The 14,107-nt window shown below is 44.2% G+C and overlaps 2 protein-coding genes across 2 annotated transcripts in view; both read right to left on the minus strand.

Moving 5' to 3' along the window:
- The window catches only part of ARSA (arylsulfatase A), a 175,799-nt gene that overhangs the window by 100,881 nt on the left and 60,811 nt on the right, over positions 1–14,107 (minus strand). The gene's annotated exons all lie outside the window — the stretch shown is intronic.
- LOC113451583 (chymotrypsin-like elastase family member 2A) lies at positions 1,215–9,940 on the minus strand. The gene is made up of 6 exons (XM_026722959.2): positions 9,846–9,940; positions 6,558–6,758; positions 5,301–5,584; positions 2,839–2,984; positions 1,661–1,915; positions 1,215–1,436 (listed from the first exon to the last, which is right to left on the minus strand). Exons 1-6 carry the CDS (start codon positions 9,938–9,940, stop codon positions 1,215–1,217), a joined length of 1,203 nt encoding a protein of 400 aa, XP_026578744.1.

The raw sequence follows: 14,107 nt of genomic DNA on the forward strand, positions 1-14,107 counted from the left end.
TGTTTCATGACCAGGTAACATCATCAATGCTAGAAAGGAAGAGGGCCTGTAGAGAGGAGGAGGAGGAGGAGGAGGAGGAGGAGGAGGAGGAGGAGGAGGAGGAGGAGGAGGAGGAGGAGGAGGAGGTGGTCATCTGTGAGATCCTTGGTGGTCTCTGAGCTTGGTAGTTTTCTTGCAGATGTTTCATGACCAGGTAACATCATCAATGCTAGAAAGGAAGAGGGCCTGTAGAGAGGAGGAGGAGGAGGAGGAGGAGGAGGAGGAGGAGGAGGAGGAGGAGGAGGAGGAGGAGGAGGAGGAGGAGGTCATCTGTGAGATCCTTGGTGGTCTCTTGGTAGTTTTCTTGCAGATGTTTCATGACCAGGTAACATCATCAATGCTATCCTCATCAATATCATTGATATGACTTAGTTGGGTCATGAAATGTCTGCAAGAAAAACAACCAAGTTTAGAGAGCACCAAGGACCTCATGGATAATTTGCTGAAGGGATTGTGGAGGAGAAATATAATAGCAGTCTACAAATATATAAAAGGGTCTCCTGTGCAAGAGGACATCTCCTCTGTTGAGAAGGACAATGTACCCTCCATCATCTCTGTACCATCAACATTCACCCACCTTCTCATTGGCTTCGACTTTGTCAGGAGGAGGAAAACGGAAATTCCTTTCTCATTCCTCTAATCCATGTTGGCACCATTTTTTACATATGTCTGAAGAGGTTTAATTTCCCAGTGTATAATTCCAGACCACAAACATCCGATATATTTTTTTATTTTTATTATTTCAACGTACACTTTAAAGAACCAAGTATAAATAAAGTCCTATGAGAAATTCCAAGGAAAGTTAGTGAACAGGAAGGCGAGGTCCATGTTGCAAGGTTGCCTAACTTCAACCAGGAACCTTGGAAAGAACAAGGAGTTGGGATTGGAGATCCCAATGGAAGAAGTTGGTTTATGGCCAAATAAGGATTGGGACCAGGCCACCACCACTGGAGTCTCTTCCTTCCTGTCCTCTTCTTTCTTGCTTCTCTTAAGATATCTACCCCCTTTCTGGTCCACTGGGGGGCAAGAGCATACGAGACTGACTGCCAGGTTGGGCAAGGCTTGGATTCCAGTTGTGAGAGACATGATGACCAGGGGGTGATAATTTTTGGTTTGGTTGCAGTTGTAATTGACGTGAGGCCCAAGTTACCCGAAACCTCCCAGGAGCCCTTGTCCTATAAAACCACTTTCTGGGAGTTGTCCTCAAAGGTAGTGTCATTCCCCAAAGGGCAGGCCCTGTCCAGGGACGACGAGTAGCATGGGTTCTTCTCCACGAAGGAGTCATGGTTCCCCACTTGGGTGGTCTTGCCCCAGGAAGTAAGTACCATGGTGTGGCAGGCATGAAGTACCACCGTGAGGGCTTCCACGTAGGAGGTGGCCTGGCAGCGGGTGTGAACCTAGGGAAAGGTGGAGGCCTGGGACCAACTGTGAACCTAGAGGACGGTGGAGGCCTATACCCAGGTGTGAACTTAGGGTAAGGCCTAAATCCAGGTACATACTGAGGGGGAAGCCTGGGCCTTGAGGTGAACTGAGAAGAAGGTGGAACCATGGGACCAGGTGTGAGTGAAGGGAAAATTGGAGGCCTAGGTGAGGGGAGGGTCTTATGATGCTTCCACATCACATTTTTGGTGGTGGCTTGGATCGGGGATGTTGGCTTGGCAGTAGGCCAAGCCTCAGCCAGTATTGGCTTGTGAGTAGCCTTGTAAATATTCTCCTTGGTCGTGGCTGTGATCCAGTCAACATAGAGTTGTGTGGAGGTGAAGACACCTGGCTTCCGAACTTCAGAACATCTCATGGGTCCCCAGCTGGTGACTCCAATGACCCAGTACCTCTCAGACCTTTCTTCCCTACACATGAGAGGCCCTCCGCTGTCACCCTAGAGGAAGAAAGAGAAAACAGTCAAAATTAGAAGCATGCTCCAGAAGAAAGGCCTAACGTCAATGATGATCCTCACTCCGTCAAAGACCTTGGAGTACTCATATCAAATGACCTAAGTGCCAGAGCTCACTGCAACAGCATTGCCAAAAAGGCCTTAAGAGTTGTAAATCTAATTTCACAAACCTCTGGAAATATTGAATTGCTAACTAGAGCATACATTGCTAGACCAATACTCGAATACAGCTCATCTGTCTGGAATCCGCACTGTATATCGGACATTAGTATAATTGAGCGAGTGCACAAGTATTTCACGAGAAGAGTCCTCCACTCCTCTACTCTCAACAAAATACCCTACACCACCAGGCTTGAGATTTTGGGCTTGGACAACTTGAACTACACTGCCTACAGTTGGACTTAAGCGTAGAACACAAAATGATCTGCTACAATGTCCTACCAGTCAATGACTACTTCGGCTTCAACCACAACACTACAAGAGCACACAAGAGATACAAACTCAATGTTAACTGCTCCAAACTTGATTGCAGAAAGTAAGACTTCAGCAAGAGTGGTCAATGCCTGGAATGCATTACTGACTCTGTTGTTACATCCTCTAACCGCCCATTCCTTGAACCTTAAACTATCCACTATTGACCTCACTCCATTCCTAAGAGGCCTGCAAGGGGCGTGCATAAGTGCACCATCGTGCCTCCCATACCTCACCTATTGTCCCCAATTATTAGTTCCTATTTCTTGTATTCTTACTCATGTTTATACTTATACCCATTATCTTGTAAGCGTTTGACAAAACAAATAAATAAGTAAAATAAATAAATAAATATTCCAGAGGCCAACCATTGGAACTCTATTCAAGTCACTGAAGGACACTGGGCCCAACTAAGTGACCAGCCTAGATCCACCTACCTGACATGTACTAAGTTCTCCACTCTCGTGTCCAGCACATATGTTCTCAGGTCGGACACGCTTGTTCCACCAGGTCAAGCTGCTGCATGTGCGGAAAGGTATGAGTTTAACAACCCCCTCCTGCATCACATCTGGCCGTCTTTGGGCTGTGAAGAGAAGCCAGAAGAAATCACCAGCCTGCATTTGTCCCAAGCCCAAGGGTTCGTGGGATGGAACACACTCTTCCACGGAGAACCAGAACCACAGAATAACAGTGGCAGCTGAATGGATACTTTCTGGATGCCTTACAATTGGAGCTGGAAGGGACCTTGGAGGTCTTCTAGTCCAGCCCCCTGTTCAAGCAGGAGACTGTATACCAATTGAAACAAATGGTTGTCCTATCCCTCCTTAAAAACCTCCAGCGTTGGAGCACCCATAACTTCTGCAGGCAAGCCATTCTATTGATTAATTGTTCTGGGTTGGTTCTCTCCTTCGTTAGTTTCCATCTGTTGTTTCTTGTCCTGCCTTCAGGTGCTCTAGAACAGGGCTCTCCAACCTTGGCCACTTTAAGACTTGTGGACTTCAACTCCCAGAGTTCCTCAGCCAACAAAGCTGGTTGAAGAACTCTGGGAGTTGAAGTCCACAAGTCTTAAAGTGGCCAAGGTTGGAGAGCCCTGTTCTAGAGAATAGGTTGACCCCCTCTTCTTTGTGGCATTAGGACCACGAATTCAGGAACTCAACTCTAGAACCTAGGAATCCAGCGTTTCCCACCAGGAAGTCAAGAACATGTGCTGGAAGAGGGCAATTGGACACCACTTCCATATTATGGTCAAGAGAATGATTTGGTTTGTCTGGGCAACTAGGTCAATTTCTGGCCATCTTTGCCTGAGATGCCTCTTCTCCTAAGGCTCTTTTAAGTGACGTCAGCTAGAACTCTTTGCACACAGATGCAGAGTTAGGATGCTCCTCCCTCGTGTGCCTCTCTTGAAGCTTGCTTGACTTGAGCTATTTCTTCCTTCTTAATACGTATTTAATACATAGGCAGGACAAGAAGCAACGGGTGGAATGGCTTCCGGTTTGAGTCTCTTCGGCGACAGACTGAAATCCGTGATCATGCGTGGTTTCTATCTGTGCTCGCTGCCAGAGTGCCCCGAGCTGGCTGGTTTTGGGGCTAAGCCACCCCGTAGAGGTGGTGAAGAAGGGGGAGACTGCCAGCAGGGTCGAGGAGAGCCTCATCTCTCTTCCCCAGCTGGCCATTACTCCCTTTCCTGAAGGTGGTTGCAGCGGTGGTCAGAAATGGCCACCACAAAGAAGAACTCGACCGAAAAAGAATGTGCAGGAGGAAGATAAGAAGAGAAAGTTTTGGTCGACCAGGTTAAACTGAAAAAGCAACAACGTAAGGTACCCTGGAATTTAAAATAAATACCATTGTTCCCAAAGAAGATTTTGAAGCAGCGAAGGAGAGAAAAAAGGGAAAGGATTAGGGTTGTTTTTTTCTCTTCCCTTTCATATACTGACAGCTAAGAGACTATTAAGCAAGGATTTGAAAAAAAAATCCACTTTGACATTAATAGGCATTTAAGCTGAAAATAAAAGTCAAAGGGATAATAAGGATTTCTGAATATTTAAAAGTTTTTAAAAGCAGGAAAGGAGAAAAAAATGAATAAAAGGGTAGGATCTGGAAAAATGGAGGAGACTGCCTAGAACTAAGGAATGGAACTGTAACTCAAAGGAACTTACAATAAAACTTTAACAAGATTCCCCAAAGATACATTCTAACTGAAACTTGGCAACAAAATAACAGAACCCCAGGAAGAGAAAGTGAAAAAAAGAAACAAGAAGAAACAGCCTTGGATTATTTGGATTACTTGATGATTTTTTGGTTTTTGCATCTAAATGACTAAAATTAATCGGGTGGTTGTTTAAAAATGTTTAAAATGGCATCACTCTTAGAAGAACTGAAAATGGAACTTTAAAAATGGAAAGAAGATGCACAAGAAGGGAGAAGTTCTTTTGGCTTCGTGTTTCAATTCTTAGAAATGGAGATCTGGAACTATGAGAACAAGAAATGCTTCCAGAACAAGAATATGGGCCACGTGGGCGGGGCAGCCTTGTGTTCCTGCGCAGCCTGGATCAATTGCTTTCAGGGGGGGACATTTCTCTGCAGACCACCCATATTTTCTCACGGACCAGCAGTGGTCCCCGGCCCACTGGTTGCTGACCACTGGACTAGATGACCTCCAAGGTCCCCTCTGCTATTCTGTTATTCCCCCTGCCTTCTCCAGTGGGGAGACCATTTCAGGGCCTTCACACCTCGTTTTCATTATTTTCAAGCAGGAGAAAATAATGCCCAGTTACGACCCAGCCTCTGCTCCCCTGGGGGACGCTGCTCCACGTTGGAGTTTCCGGAGACCCATCGACTCTAACCCCCCTGAGCTAAGCCGCCCTTTTAAGGGCCCCATCCCCCCCTGCAAGTCTCTCACCTTTGGCTTCCATGGTTCCCCAGCCACTGATAGAGCATTGGGTCAGCTTTGAGATTGTCGTGCTCTTGTCGGGCAAACAAGCGGGCTGGATGTAGTCATTGCACCTGACCGGCTCGGTCAATTCCACCAAGGAAATGTCGTGTCGGATCCCTCCGTCTGTGCTGTTGAGCTCGTTCTTGTAGAGCTTGTGGTTGATTACCCTCTTGATTAAGCGGTTCTGGGCATCGGGACCAGGTTGGGAGATCCGGTTGAGCCCAAGCACCACCCTGTACCATGATATATCACTGGAACAAAGCACAGATCCATTCAACAGGTCTGCCGAGGGCACCGGACACAGGGCGGGAGGCTCTGCTGCTAAGGACAACAGAAACAGAAAATCTGGACAGCCCTCCCTTCCTCCCTCCCTCCCTTCCCTCCCTCCCCCCAACCCTCCCAACCTTCCTTCTTTCTTTCTTTCCTTCCTTCCTTCTTTCCCTGCCTCCCTCTCTTTCCTTCCTTTCCTCCTTCCATCCCTCCCTCCCTTGTTTCTTTCCTTCTCTCTCTCCTTCCCTGCCTTCTTCTCCTTCCTTCCCGTCCTCCCCATCTCTCTCCTTCCCTGACTTCCTCTCGTTCCTTCCCCATCTCCTTCTCCTTCCTCCCTTCCTTCCTTCCCTTCTTTCCTCCCTTCCTTCATTACAACTAATGTAAAAAAGGAGAGAGACGCTGAAGAAAAGAGTGTAGCTTTTATAAGGAAACATTTGAGCGTGAAAGAGGAAAAGAGGGGAGGAGGGAGAAAGGAAGGAAGGAAGGAAGGAAGGAAGGAAGGAAGGAAGGAAAGAAAGGAAGGAAGGAAAGAAGGAAGGAAGGAAGGAAGGAAGGAAGGAAGGAAGGAAGGAAGGAAGGAAAGAAAGAAAGAAAGAAAGAAAGAAAGAAAGAAAGAAAGAAAGAAAGAAAGAAAGAAAGAAAGAGTTTATTTGGGAAATCATAAGGTGGTAAGTAATCTGAAGTTACTTCAGCCTAACTACAGCGAGGGGCCCGGCCTTTGCTCTCCTCCTTTCTGGAGAGATCAAATTCCCGAATGAAAGAGGTCAGACTGAGAAAGGACGCTGGGGAGGAAGGAAGGATGGGACCTTTGAGAACCTCTGGAGGTCTTTGGAGCTAAGCAGAAGAGGGACCATGGACTCAACTCCCACAGGGCTCTGGGCTGCCCGGTTGGAGGGTCCTGCCCCATTCCACTGACACCCCCCGGCCCCGAGAGGCAGCCATTCTTTTGCTCACTCTTCCAGCTGAAAGCAGTGGGCGGCAGTCAGCACCCAGCGAGCGCTGAGCAGGGTTCCTCCGCAGGCATTGATGTAGCCCAACTGCGATGGTATCTGGAAGCAGACCTGCCAAGGCCACGTTCCCGGGAGGGCGTCTGTGCCCCCCACAATCCGCAACAGGGTGTGGCTGGCTGCCAACGGACGCCGTCCGCAGACGCCACTGAAGAGAAGCACAAACGGAGAATGGTCAGGAGGTGAAAGCTGTAAATAACAACCCTCCCCACCCGGGAGCACAATGTCATGTCCCGGTCGGAGTCTGAATCTGCGGAGGAAGATGAGCTGGAGTTGGAGCCGAGGGAGACAGGGGGGGAGGGGGGTTGGCTTCGTTGGCTTCGGAGGAATGTGGGGAGGAGACAGGCCAGGCCCCTGAGGAGTGGGACAGCTTGCTAGCAGGGAGGAACGGGGCCAACAGAGGGCAGGCAGTGGAAATGAGGAGCAAAGGAGCCCAGGCGATGAGCAAGGACCGCCCCCTCCTGATCCCAGAGCACGGAGAGTGGAGAAGAGGTGGGAACAGCGCAGACCAACCTGACAACTGGGGGGAGAGCACCCTGCCCCTCTTCATGGCACATCGGGGATTGAGACTTAAGAAGACACTATGGGGAGGAGCATTTGTCAGGAACCAATGCTGAACTTTTACTTGAAGTCAAAAGAGTCATCAAACTATATGCACCAACAACAACTCCCAAAACAAAACAAAAAAAAACAGATTACCCATAACAATAAGGAAACTTCAATCCAAAAAGAGATCATTCTGGCGGAAAAACAAACCTGGTCACATTGCCAATTTCGAAAGCCGATACAAAAATTTATGCCACCAGATAAAGACTGAATGCACCAATTATCACATTAAACAAGAGGAAAACCTTCTATGCACCAATTCCACCCGCACTTTTTACAATTTTATAAACAACAAACTAAAAGACTCAAGGTCCATCCCACCCCTGATAGGACCTAATGGCAAAGACTGCAACGACGACACCATTAAAGCCAACATCTTTAACACATTCTTCGGCTCAGAATTTGTAAACAGCAATGGATCATGTCCAGTATTTCCTAGTCGAACCACAGACAACTACAATGATCTAATATATATCAATTTTACAGAAGATAATGTTGAAAAAGCACTACGCAATCTAAAACCATCTCTATCTATTGGACGGGACAGAATATGTGCCTACTTCTTAAAAAAGCTACCCACTACCATAGCCGAACCTCTAAGCATAATCTTTGAAAAATCTTTCAGGACCAGCTTCTTGCCTAACCTATGGTCACAAGCCACGGTCATCCCCATCTTCAAAAAGGGAGACCCCAGCCTAGTTGAAAATTACAGACCAATCTCTTTATGCTGCGTCACCTGTAAAGTCATGGAATCAATTATTAACCAATCCATTATCCTCCACTTAGAAACAAACAACCTACTCTCTAATAAACAATTTGGTTTCAGAAAAAAACTATCCTGTCATCTTCAACACTTACACTGCAAAAACATATGGACTACACAACTCGATCAGGGCAAAGCAATAGATGCAATCTACATAGACTTCTGTAAAGCCTTTGATTCAGTGGTACACGACAAACTACTCCTAAAACTAAAATCTTATGGTATCTCTGGATACCTGCATAACTGGATAGAAGCATTCCTGTCAAACAGACAACAAATGGTCAAAATTGGGAGTGTCCTATCAAATTCTCTACCTGTCAATAGTGGTGTCCCCCAAGGCAGTGTTCTAGGACCAACTCTCTTCATACTCTACATAAATGTCAATCAAATGGCAACTTCAAATCTCAACAAATAAATGCTCTGTCCTACATATTGGCAAAAAAAATCAGAAAATAAAATACAAGCTGAATAGTGAAGACCTTGTTGATGATCCAAGCTCTGTCAAGGACCTTGGAGTACTCATCTCAAATGACCTAAGTGCTAGAGCCCACTGTAACTACATAGCCAAAAAGGCATTAAGAGTTGTTAACCTAATTCTACGTAGCTTTTTCTCTGGTAATATCACATTACTAACTAGAGGATACAAAACATTTGCTAGACCAATACTTGAATACAGCTCATCAGTCTGGAATCCACATTACGTATCTGATATTAATACAGTTGAGAAAGTCCAGAAATATTTCACAAGAAGAGTTCTCCACTCCTCTACTCGTTGTAGAATACCTTTTGCCACCACACTTGAAATACTAGACCTAGAAAACCTTGAATTACGCCGCCTTCGGTCTGATCTAAATATGGTATATAAAATCATACATTGCAATGTCCTACCTGTCAATGAATACTTCAGCTTCAACCATAATAGTACAAGAGCAAACAATAGATACAAACTCAAGGTAAACCGCACCAAACTCAATGGCAGGAAGTACGACTTCAGCCACAGAGAGGTCAATGTCTGGAATCCTCTACCTGACTCTGTGGTTTCTTCCCCAAACCCCAAAAACTTTAACCTCAGACTGTCTACTATTGACCTCACCCCTTTCCTAAGAGGTCTGTAGGGGGCGTGCATAAGCGCACAAACGTGCCTACCATCCCTGTCCTGTTGTTTCTTTTATTCTTCTTATATGTACCCATTTCATGTATTCATAACTATGTATATACTTATACCTATTATCCTGTAAGCAATTGACAAATCAAATAAATAAAATAAAATAACTGAATTCTTGGAGTTTTGTGTGCCGTTGCCGATGTTTGGAGTTTCCTGGACTTCTTGCTTTATTTCTTACTTCCTGGATTAATTGCCGTGTTCCTTTGCTTCCTGGACTCACTGACTTATCCCCTTGCCCCGTTGGATTTCTTACTTTGCTGCCATTGTGCTCGTAGCACTTTGGTGGACTACTTGCAGCCAGAGACTGCTGGAGGTGTGTGGGTGTTTGCATATGTGAGAGAGAGGAAGGGAGGGAGGGAAGGAGAGAGAGAGAGAGAGAGATCACTTTGCTCTAGGACTTGCCATAAATGTGGAAGCGTTTGGGGGGAAGTTGGATCAACAAAGGGGTGATTTGAGCTATCAGCTGGCTGTGTTGCCTGTGTCCCTTGGCCCAGATCATCACACACAAGTTCTCCTTTCCCAGAGTTTTGATGCTATTAATCTGGATTGTTTGCTTGGCCCTATCTCCGGCTTCAGTACCTGTCATGCCCTGCAGATATGGCAGTCACATCTGGCAGAAGGCAGAAGCCCAGGGATTCTTCCCATGGGAACAGGGGTTTTACCCACAGGGCAGCCATACAGAGCCCTCCTTTGCCACTTACTCGCAGGTGTTCCCTTCGTCGGGCGAAGCGCCTTCAGGGGCCAGCTTCTCCTGCAACATGGCAAGGACCAGGATTGGCAAGAGCTGCCATCCCATCTCCTGGCAGGCTCAGGTGCTCCTTCTTCTCTTGCATCTTCCTAGAACCCGTGACATCATAAAACATAGGTTTCCTGGTTCTCTCTCTCCTCAGCAACCCAGCTGGACATCAGTGCCCAACCTGGGAGGAGGCAGGTGGGCGATTGGACAAGCAAGTCCAGGGAGAACCACCAGGGAAACATGGGAAAACGAGGACATCTCAGCCAGCCAGAGGGCTAAGGGTGCCCATGTTAGGTGCAAAAGACCAGGCCCGCACAACGACGGTTCGATTTAACTGATTTGTATTTGTGCAAGAATCTTCTCAACCACATTGGCACCTGGTTAGAATTAAATAAAGATCAGTGGCAGTCAAGCGCAGTTGGGTTTAGTTCATTGGTGACTATGTAGTGATTCTAGGCTGATGCCTCTTGTCATCGCTCCCCCTGGTTCCTCCAGTCCTTCTCCAGCAGTCTAGCCAATATCCCATTTTTCTTTAGAAAAGTTTTGGTGTTTTTTTTTAAAGCAGTCAGCCCAATAAATCCAATGAGTCACGCTCGCACCTGCTCCCTGGAGACTGTAGATTTGAGAAAGGGAAGTGAGACAGGATTTGAAGAGCGCAAGTAAATATCCTCCCTTCACCCCACAATCTCTCACTCTGGAATTCCCCAAAGGATTCTGGTTTGTAAAAAAGAATTCAGGCCTACCCATTTCCCCAATCAGAGTCGATATTGCTGAATTTTGAGTTTTATCAGCCTTCCAGCGAAGGTTATCTGACCGCATTCGGGAAGGAAAGTAGTCCAATGAAACAAGTAAAATATTTTATTTAGAATATGTTTTGCTTACCCACACAAAATGAGCATTCGCTGAGCATTTTGTTAGTGTACTTTAAAGTGAGGATTGCAAAATATCTCCATCTTTGCTGCACCCTCACAACGCTTTAAAGCAGCGTCTCCCAAACTTAGCAACTTTAAAATATGTAGACTTCAACTCCCAGAATTCCCCAGCTAGCAATTCTGGGAGTTGAAATCTACATATCTGAAAGTTGCTGCGGTTTTTTAAACAATCGGTTCTCTGCCCTAATGACTGGCTGGGTGGGCGTGGCTGGGTGGTCATGTGACTGGGTGGGTGATGTCACTCATCACACCCAGCCCCGCCTCCCGGCCACTTGCTTCCAAAGCAAAGGGTAGGATTCAGCCAGCTGGGACTCATCCTAATACTGGCTGGCTTTGCCCCACCCATTTTTGGCCTGTTTTTGACTATTTGGGGGGGGGGGCATTTTCAGGCTGTTTTTAGCCCACTTTCAGTCCATTTTTGGATCATTTTCAGTCCATTTTTCAGGCCATTGTCAGGCTGTTTTCAGGCCAATTTTTGGACTATTTTTTCAGACTGTTTTTGGCCCAAAATGACCCAAAACAGCCTGAAAAATTGCCGAAAAACAGACTGAAAAACAAGCAGGGGTGGGGCCAGCCAGCGATGGGATCTTGGAGGTCTGAGATCGCTGCCAATATCTTTGCTCCTGGACGGTCCAATCGGATCTAAACCGTCCCGAAGAGGCGGTGAAAGTGAAGAGCGCATCCTGTCGATCCCAGGATACCACAAAGTCCCTGGTAGATCCAGAGAAGCTCTTCTTGCCAGCGGCAAAGAGGCAGCCATTAAAGCTGCCGAAGTTGGGACAGCTCCGAAACGGAAGAGAAAGGAAAGAGAGAGTGTGCCGGTTTGGTGAGAACTTTTTCTTTATTCTAAGATCTAAAAGGACACCCAAAGGAAAGGAAAGAATCTGTAAAAGTTTTGACAGAAGTGATTAAGCGGCGATTTTAAATAGGAATGTCAAAGTAATATATTTTTCTCATTGCTGGATTTTCTACACATGATCTTATATTTTGAAACTGGACTGGTTTTTTTTCTCTTCTTTCATCTCTTCTTTTTCTCATTTTTGACTTTATAATATTTTAGGCTAGAGACTCCCTTTTAGTTTTTTTTTAAATATCCTTTTCTTTTTTTAATTAATTCTTATTATATTTTTCTTGGAAAAGGAGGGGGAAAGTGAAAGCAAAGAAACTTTGTAACACTGCCAACTAGAGGCTTGGAAATATTCTATTTCTCTTTTGACCAGACAAAGCTGAGAAAGAAAGAACTGAGAGAAAGCCATTAAAATGCAAATATTGCAAGTGGCAAGAGAGAAAACATTGAAATACAAAGACAAAGAGATTGTGGTTTTGAAAAAAGTACCCAGAAGAGTGAGAGAGATGAGAAGAGAATACCAATACTTGACCAAATTGCTACTTAAAAAATAGGTGAATTATAGATGGCTGATTCCAGAAGGTTTAATGTTCACATGGCAAGAACAGAGATATAGAATTGACTCAATTGAGAAAGCGGAATCATTTTACACAGAATTTTTCAGAAGGAAAGAGGAAGAAAAAGAAAAAGAAAGCAGAAAAAGAAATTTCACTAATTGAATTCCAGAAGGACTGCCAAATGACGACTGAAAAAGAGGAAGGTGCAGTAGGTGGAAAGGAGGAAGCCAAAGGACAACGTGAACCAAGATCCTCGAGAGCTGCCAAATCTAACTACAAAATATAACCATGGAAGAGAAAAAATTGATTACAATTAATATAAATGGACTTAATTCAGCCATTAAAGGAAGGAAAAGCTTCCATAAATTAGAGAAATTAAAATTTGATATAATCTGCCTACAAGAAGTACATATTAAAAAGCAATATGAACAATTGTTGATACAGCCAAAACTAGGGAAAATATTTACTTCCCTGACACAATGCAAGAAAAGAGGAGTGGTTTTATATATTAAAGAGACCATTCTAGCGAAATTGATTTATACTGATGACGAGGGAAGAGTACTAATGGTAGAAATAATGGACAATAATACGAAAACACTCCTGATTGCAATCTATGCCTCGAATGACAATCAAGAAGAATTTTATAAAAAATTACATATCAAAATAATTGAACTGGACTATGCTAAGAGAGATTTTAATGGAATTGTAGACAACAAACTGGACTATACAGCACAGAAAACAATAAAGCAAAACAGAAAGACTCTCCCTAAATCTTTTTTTAATATGGTAGATGAAATAAACTTAAAAGATACAAGGAGAGAAAGAAATGCTAAAACTAAACAATACACCTTCTACTCAAATAGACACTCATCATGGTCCAGAATAGATATGATATGGATGTCAACAGAATTGCTAACTAATATTCAAGAAATAAACGTTGAAACAAGTACTTGGGCAGATCACAATCCAATGACAATTAAATGGAAAGGACAAAGAAGAAGACCTAGATGGGCGCTAAATAATACTATTTTAAAGGAAAAAGACTTCACACAGTAGATGGAGAAAGAACTGGCTTTTTTCTTTAGAGAAAACAAAAAAGAAGATACATCAATCCAGAATGTATGGGATACAATGAAGGCATATGCCAGAGGCTTGATAGTAGACTATACAAGGAAAAGAAATACCATGAAAAGATTAGCCTCTAAGGCATTAGAGGATGAGTATAAAGGACTTGAAAAAGAGCTACAGAAAATGCCACAGAAAAAGGACATTAAGTTAAAAATGGATATAACCAAACATAAAATGGGTCTAATAGAAAAAGAAGAATTAGTACAGAAAATTAGAGGTGCTAAACAGAACTACTTTGAAGATGCAAATAAACCAGGTAGATGGTTAGCATATAAATTGAGAAAGGAGAAATAATCAAGGAAAATATTGCAATTAATAGATGATCAAGGCCAAGTTTGCTATGGTAGTAAAGAGAAGAAGGAAATCATTTGAGACTATTATGGAAAACTATACACACAAGAGAATATTGATGAGGAAAGAGTACCCACAGAATGCTAAGTCACCCCAGATACCTAAAGAGATTGAAACAATGTTAGAAAGCAATATAACCATGATGGAATTAACTGAAGCACTCAAGAAGCAAAATAATGGAAAGGCACCAGGCCCAGATGGACTTCTGGCAGAATTTTACAAAACATTACAAGAATCATTGAACCTTCCATTGCTAGAAGTTATGAATGAAGTTATGTTAAAGAAGAAGATACCCAAATCATGGTCAGAAGCTTATATTACACTTGTCCGAAAAGAGGAGGCCGATCCATTACAAATCAAGAACTATAGACCTATTTCCTACTAAACGCAGATTATAAAATTTTTGCTTCAA

This window comes from Pseudonaja textilis, chromosome 5 (assembly GCF_049901715.1).
Source record: "Pseudonaja textilis isolate UNSWEBS1 chromosome 5, rPseTex1.2, whole genome shotgun sequence".
Lineage (NCBI taxonomy): Eukaryota > Metazoa > Chordata > Lepidosauria > Squamata > Elapidae > Pseudonaja > Pseudonaja textilis.